This window comes from Podarcis melisellensis (genome assembly GCF_964234715.1).
Source record: "Podarcis melisellensis genome assembly, chromosome: 8".
In the NCBI taxonomy this organism is placed as follows: Eukaryota; Metazoa; Chordata; class Lepidosauria; order Squamata; family Lacertidae; genus Podarcis; species Podarcis melisellensis.
In genome coordinates this window covers 66,077,886-66,085,059 of record NC_138540.1, presented here as the reverse complement: position 1 = coordinate 66,085,059, position 7,174 = coordinate 66,077,886, and the positions used below count along the sequence as shown (strand labels likewise).

Sequence of the window (7,174 nt, the reverse complement as noted above, 5' to 3'; positions counted from 1 at the left end):
CTGGTCCTAGATCGTTCATAGCCTGAGACGCACCCTAACCCCGGGAGGGGCACCGCATAGCTACAGTTCAACAGGGATCCGGCGTGGTTTGTATTTTGCTTTTCGGCGGCGCAGCCATATAACGTCATGCGGCAACGTCACTCCGCCTGCGGCGGAGTTTTCTTACCGCAAACCGCGATGTTGTTGTTGTTTTCTTTCAGCGAACACAGAATGAATGAGAACGTGCCGTACGGTGACGTCAGGAAAAAGATGGCGATGCCCATGAACAGCGCGGGAGGGGGAGGAGAACGCGCATGCGCTGCTTGACTGGCTGTATAGAGAAGGAAGAGTGCTTCCAAACGGTGAGGCGAAGAGTGTTGCAGGTAATAGGCCTCTCCGCCTTGCTGGAGACTTCCCCCTGTACAACACCTGAAGTTTTCTTCCTAGGCCGTGCGCACAGCCCCCGCCTGAAGTTACTAGTTCAGCCGAGCCGGAGATAAGGTTTTTGCGCCGCTGATACTAATTGAGACCGGGGCTTTGAGGCCTACAGAGGGAGGGTTAGTTCGGACAGCATTTAGCTGGGATAAGTAGAACTTCTCAGGAGATACTGGAGGTGTCTCCTCTCTCACCCCCCCCCCCATATCCCAATGAAGATCGTATCTCTGGAACAAAGGGAATCCTTTTACGGGAAACTGGTGTGAAATAAGGAGCATTTACAGCCTTCTTTTTGTCGTATTCCACATTCCAGGCAGAGGGCCTTCTCAGTTGTGGCGCTCCTTCTGTGGAACGGCCTCCCTTCAGGTGTCAAGGAGATAAAGAATTACGTAACTTTTAGAAGGCAGTCTCGTATCAGGAGGTTTTTAATGCATGATGTTTTTATTATGTTTTTAGATACGCTATACAGTGGTGCCTCGCAAGACGAAATTAATTCGTTCTGCAAGTCTTTTCGTCTTGCGAGTTTTTCGTCTTGCAAAGCACGGTTTCCCATAGGAATGCATTAAAATCAATTAATGCGTTCCTATGGAAACCGCCTTCAGACCAGGTCCGGGGACAGTCTGTCCCCCGACCTCTTCTGAAGGCTGGCGGGGGGCAAAAGTCTTTGCTCCCCCTTGCCTGCCTTCCCGGGAGAGCGGAAAACACAGCGCTGCCTTCCCGCTCTCCTGGAAAGGCAGGCAGGGGGGACAAAGACTTTTGTCCCCCGCCCGCCTTCGGAAGAGGTCCAGGACCTGTTCCGAAGGCGGGCGGGAGGCAAAAGTCTTTGTCCCCCCTGCCTGTCCGGGGCGATTTAAAAGCCCCCGGACGGCTTTTGAAGGCAGGCGGGGGGGAGCAAAGACTTTTGCCCCCCGCCCGCTTTCAGAAGAGGTCCTGGACCTCTTCCGAAGGCGGGCGGGGGGCAAAAGTCTTTGTCCCCCTGCCTGCCTAACCGGGGGCTTTTAAATCGCCCCAGGACTGTCCGGGGCGATTTAAAAGCCCCCGGACGGCTTTTGAAGGCAGGCGGGGGGGAGCAAAGACTTTTGCCCCCCGCCAGCCTTCAGAAGAGGTCCAGGACCTGTTCTGAAGGCTGGCGGGGGGCAAAAGTCTTTGCTCCCCCCTGCCTGCCTTCCCATTAGAGCGGAAAACGCAGCGCTGCCTTCCCGCTCTCCCAGAAAGGCAGGCAGGGGGGACAAAGACTTTTGCCCCCCGCCCGCCTTCGGAAGAGGTCCTGGACCTCTTCTGAAGGCTGGTGGCGGGCAAAAGTCTTTGCTCCCCCCCCGCCTGCCTTCAAAAGCCGTCCGGGATAGCGGGAAGCGCTTCCCTGCTATCCCGGACCGCTTTTAAAATGCTGGCGGTGGGGAGCAAAGCCTTTCGCCCCCGCCGGCCTTCCTGGACCTCTTCTGAAGTCCGGAGGGGGGGGGAAAGGCTTTGCTCCCCACCGCCAGCATTTAAAAGAGGTCCCCGGAGATTTCCCTATGGGCTTTCGTCTTGCGAAGCAAGCCCATAGGGAAAATCGTCTAGCGAAGCGTCGCAAAAACCGAAAAACCCTTTCGTCTTGCGGGTTTTTCATCTTGCAAGGCATTTGTCTTGCGGGGCACCACTGTATTCTGCCCAGAGTGGCTAGGGAAGCCCAACCAGATGGGCGGGGTATAAACAACAACAACAAAATAAATCAGTCAGTTAAGAGAGCAACTTAAAAACATAAAGCTGAAAAGTCTGTTTACACTGGCTACCTTGCTGAGTGTATTTAAAATCCTTATGGATGTTTACTTGTCAATATATTCTACAAAAATCCACAGGGCTTACTACTATGTGTATGTAAGATAAAGCTGTTAATATTAAATATTTACATATGCACTTTCTAGTGGGGGTGGGAGAAGCTGGCTGCAATTCTAAGCATGCTTACTTAATGAAAGGGAATTCCGCTGGATCAAAGACAGCTACCACCAAGTATGCCTGATTAGGAGTGGGCCGTTAGTATATTGTAGACCCTAATGGAGCTAAAACAAAAAAAAATTCCTTCCAGTAGCACCTTAAAGACCAACTAAGTTAGTTCTTGGTATGAGCTTTCGTGTGCATGCACACTTCTTCAGATGCACACGAAAGCTCATACCAAGAACTAACTTAGTTGGTCTTTAAGGTGCTACTGGAAGGAATTTTTTTTGTTTTGACTATGGCAGACCAACACGGCTACCTATCTGTAACTGGACCTAATGGAGCTGTATGACTTATGATTGTTCTTGGTCAGGCCAATGAGTAACTTGTGGAAAGTTCATTTCAGATGCATGGTCATACATGCCAGTAACCCCAGGAGAGCCTCTGAATTGTCTGAGCTTATGGGATTTTACACTGGAGATTGTCTGTCACCAAGTTGCCTTATTTTAGGAGTGGGATGGGGAAGCTGTTGGCTCGCCAGATGTTGTTGACAGCTCCCATTGGCCATGCTGGTTGGGGATAATGGGAGATGGAAATCTAGCAACATCTGCAAGGCCATGTGTTTTTATCCTTGAGCTGGGAAAAGGTTGGTTGCTTCCCTGTCCTGCTGCTAGGGGGGAAAGCTGGTGCAGGGGTGGGCAGGAGGAATTAGGTCTTGATTCATGCATCTTCCACACAGGGGAGGTAAGAACATGACCCCGAGGGAGTGCTTCTTCTGAACCTAATTCCCCCCCCCCCCTTCTCTGCTGAAGTTCTCTTGACAGACCACGTAATGATTTTTCTGCCTTCTGTAACAGCTATAATGCACTGTCTTTGATGCTGTATGGTTTTTAATTGTATTTTTACAGGCACTCCGTGGACCCCCTGAATGAAGCTCATGAATCTGAGAAACCCTGCTCTGGATTCATTGTCTCCCAATTGATATTTGGACCGTATTATATACACACACAGTAATAAAGGTAAAGAAGGGGCAGCTGTTGTACTTGAACTGGGGATATGTTATGGTTCTGCTTTGCTGAAATAAGCATGCTGTGGTTGCAATACATGGGCCTTTAGCCTGATCCTGCTAGGCTTTTCTTATGTTTTTACATTTATCTAATGGTTCAGCCTGCATGACCAGCTTGTTTTTTTTATTGATCCTGCTGCTTGTAGAGAAGAAAATACCATGGAGGCCCCTCCCGTCACCATGATGCCTGTCACTGGAGGCACTATTAACATGATGGAATATTTACTTCAAGGTAAGTCACGGGCAAGACTTGGCTTAACTGTAATATCTGATTCATTCCAGATGACATTCTACTGGAAGAATATATGTTTCTTTAGCAATGTAGATGTTTTTCTTTTATAGCTTCAGGACAGTTAAAGAAACAGTACAACTGTTGAGATTGTGAGTGGACAACTCTTAGGTCTTTCCACAAATAAAACCACAAACCTAAGTTGTGAAGAGCTTTGTGGTTCTCTGATCCATGTTCCGTTCAGCAAGGCTATTGTACTGTTTGCAGGTTGCCATAGGTGTTTTTTTTTTAAATGTTGGCATGATGCTACTGGACTGTTGGGGCAGTAGGGTGCTTTCCATTTGTTAATGAGGATGGTTACCTGTTCAGTGATGCTGTCTTAATCCCTCCTTTCTCCCTCTAGGGAGTGTTTTGGATCAAAGCCTGGAGAGCCTCCTTCATCGACTCCGTGGCCTATGTGATAACATGGAACCTGAGACCTTTCTGGATCATGAGATGGTGTTTCTGCTCAAGGGGCAGCAGGCCAGCCCATTTGTTCTCCGCTCTCGGCGCTCCATGGACAAAGCAGGCACTCCCTGGCACTTGCGGTACCTTGGGCAGCCAGAAATGGGCGACAAAAACCGCCATGCCTTGGTACGCAACTGTGTTGATATTGCCACATCTGAGAACTTGACGGAGTTCCTGGTGGAGATGGGCTTCCGCATGGACCATGAGTTTGTTGCCAAGGGGCACGTGTTCCGCAAGGGCATTATGAAGATTGTGGTGTACAAGATCTTCCGCATCCTGATTCCAGGAAACACTGATAACATTGAGCCCTTGTCCCTCTCTTATCTTGTGGAGCTCAGCATTGTAGCACCAGCAGGACAAGACATGGTTTCTGATGACATGAGGAGTTTTGCTGAGCAGCTAAAGCCTCTAGTTCACCTAGAGAAAATTGATCCTAAAAGACTGATGTGAGCAAGATGGCCAGCAGCTAAAGCTTGACTCTTTCCTGTTACAGAGACTGAGGAATTGCAGAAAGCTTTAACGCAGGTGTGGAGAGCCTTTGGCTCCTCAGGTGTTGCTGAACTATGATTCCCATCATCCCTGGCCATTGACCATACTTGCTGGGGGCGATGCAAGTTTTTGTTCAGCCACATCAGGAGGGCTACAGGTCCCCCACTCTTGCTTTAACCAATACTGATAAGAGTTATCTTGCTCAGACCTTTGAAAGCAAAACAAAATTCAGAAGGTTGGGTTGGTCTCTTACTAAGTAATAATGGATTTTATTATTATTATTACTTGGTGATTCCAAATAAAATTAGTATTGCAACTGGCTTTCTCTTACTGCATTTTGGAGTTGGGGCATCTAGTTTTTGTAATTTAAAATCAAATCTTCCTCTGGCAGGATGGGGGCAGAGCCAGCTACTATATCTTGCTAGAACTGATGGGAGTTGTAGTCCAGCAACAAATGGAGGGTTCAGCCTGGTTTATACAAAAGAATGGGCAACTTCCTACACGTACTGTTCCCTTTCTTCAGTTCACACCCCACATCATAAGACAAATAATGTACCTAGTGTTACTTATCTGGTGCCATCCCACATTGCCAAGTGATTTTTCTTCATCATTCATGAATAAAATGTTGCCCTGGCCATGTTTCAGTTAAGTCAGAATGCATATGGATTTCCTGCTACCAGCATTTTATCCCCACAACAGCCCTGTGAGATAAGTTGGACTGGGAGGGAATGATCCCAAGTATCTCTCAGCAGGTATTTGAACCCAAGTTTCCCACGTCCTAGGTTTGTCCTTATGTGCTACATCACACTAGTTCTCCCAGAATCTTAGTATAGGAAGCTTGCAAGTTACTCAGGGATTACATTCCAGGAGTAATGCCTAAAGCCAGAATTGTGTGTAGTCAAAACACATCGGATTCAATGTGGGTGGGATTGCCAAAATCTTTTTTCGCAAATGCCCACCTCCTTTTCACCCCCTTTTGAAAAATCTTACTTTTTTTTTTTCATGCAAAGCTGAATGCACACAAGTTAAATGTGGATAAGTTTTGGGCTTACTGTACTGCTTAGTACTATATAGGCATGGTTTTTTTGTTTTTTGTCTCATATGAATTTGGGGTAAGGGGGAAATGTTAGAAGTAGGACTGGGAATGAGAAACTCATTCAAGTACTGGGGAAAGGGAAATTTTAGACCTGGATATTCCTTTTCGACCAATGTCCTTTGGATTTTAGTTTATTCAGTTCTAACACGTTTTTCTCCTCTTCTCTCCCTGCTACTTGAAACTAAGAGCATAGAATAAGATATGGGGAAAAAGTAAGGTTGGAAGAATGGACATCATCTTAGTATAAACATATTGGGTTGAGCTGCTGGCTATTATACAATGATTATTACAATAAGAATTTAGTAGACTAATTGGAGTAGAGGGGACAGGATGTATCCTTGTCTCATTGCCATTGCACATTGATGCTTTTATGGTGATAATAATAGAAGGAGTTACCCCTGTTGCATTAACTTTGGAGAGACTGGATTATCATGCCACCTGGCCAGCAAAGGCACAGGAATTCAGGAGAGGAAGGGAGTGACTTCTCTCCCCAGGAATTTCTCTCACTTTCTCTTTGTACATTGTTAAAGAATGAGCAGAATGTCACATCTAAGGTGCTGCTGCCATTGAGACACAAGTGTTGCACAGAGGCACTTTAATGACCAATGACACCAGCTGTGCTTATCCAAGGTGAGACCTGCACTGCAGCTTGGCTTGGTACACTTAATTATTTCATAGGAACAGAATGTAACTTTGCCTCAGGACCTAAAATATGCCTACAGAATCCTTTGTCCCTTACAGAATAATTACGCTGCTCTTTTGTTATGTAATTGGCATAAGACTCATCCTCTCTGAGCTGGATCGTTTCAGAACCGGCCATAATTACTCCACTGAAGAGCTTCCATTATGCTAACACTAATCATAATTAGTATAATTATAGCTAAGTGAGTAGTAAATGTTTAATGCACTTGTCATGTCCAAATAAAATAAAACCCTCCTCCTAACTGTTTCCAGATACTTCAGACTGGAGCTTAATGGGAATTGCTTCCCAGTAAAGCTGTATGGCATTGTCTTGCAAAGACATGTTCTTGAGGGTCTATTATATTCACTCCGCCCTTCAATTAAACAATTAGAGTGGCTTACAGTAAAATATAACATCTATAGAAATATTCTTAAAATACCAAATTTATAAAAGCAGCAGTAAAACGTGCATGATAAAGTCACCTTCCCCTCCAACCGATAATCAAAACTTAGAAAGCCAGAAAACAGCAATTTAAGAAAACCAGTAAAATATGTAAGATCTGTGCATGCATGCACAAAATCATCAAAAGTTTAAAAGTCAGGAAATATAAAAAAAAATTGTACCTAGTGAAAAATATTAAAGTGAGCAGCAAGCAGTCCTCTTTGGGGAGAGTGTTCCAAAACCAAGGTATAACCACTGAAAAGACCCTTTCCTTGATGAAACCATTTGCCATACTAGATGGCAGTGAGCCTAGAGGAGGGTCTCTAATGAAGTTCT

The 7,174-nt window shown here is 46.0% G+C and overlaps 1 protein-coding gene across 3 annotated transcripts; it reads left to right on the top strand.

The window, feature by feature from the left end:
* Positions 1-219: 219 nt before the first annotated feature.
* On the top strand, positions 220-5,268 carry MED18 (mediator complex subunit 18). Of its 3 annotated transcripts, none has more exons than XM_081920977.1 (4): positions 220-362; positions 3,237-3,347; positions 3,541-3,626; positions 4,027-5,268. In XM_081920977.1, exons 3-4 carry the CDS (start codon positions 3,554-3,556, stop codon positions 4,578-4,580), a joined length of 627 nt encoding a protein of 208 aa, XP_081777103.1. In that variant the 5' UTR covers positions 220-362; positions 3,237-3,347; positions 3,541-3,553; the 3' UTR covers positions 4,581-5,268. The 3 variants fall into 3 exon arrangements, with proteins under 3 accessions (XP_081777103.1, XP_081777105.1, XP_081777104.1); XM_081920979.1 differs by lacking the exon at positions 220-362 and adding an exon at positions 391-536; XM_081920978.1 differs by lacking the exon at positions 220-362 and adding an exon at positions 602-803.
* The last annotated feature ends 1,906 nt before the right edge of the window (positions 5,269-7,174 follow it).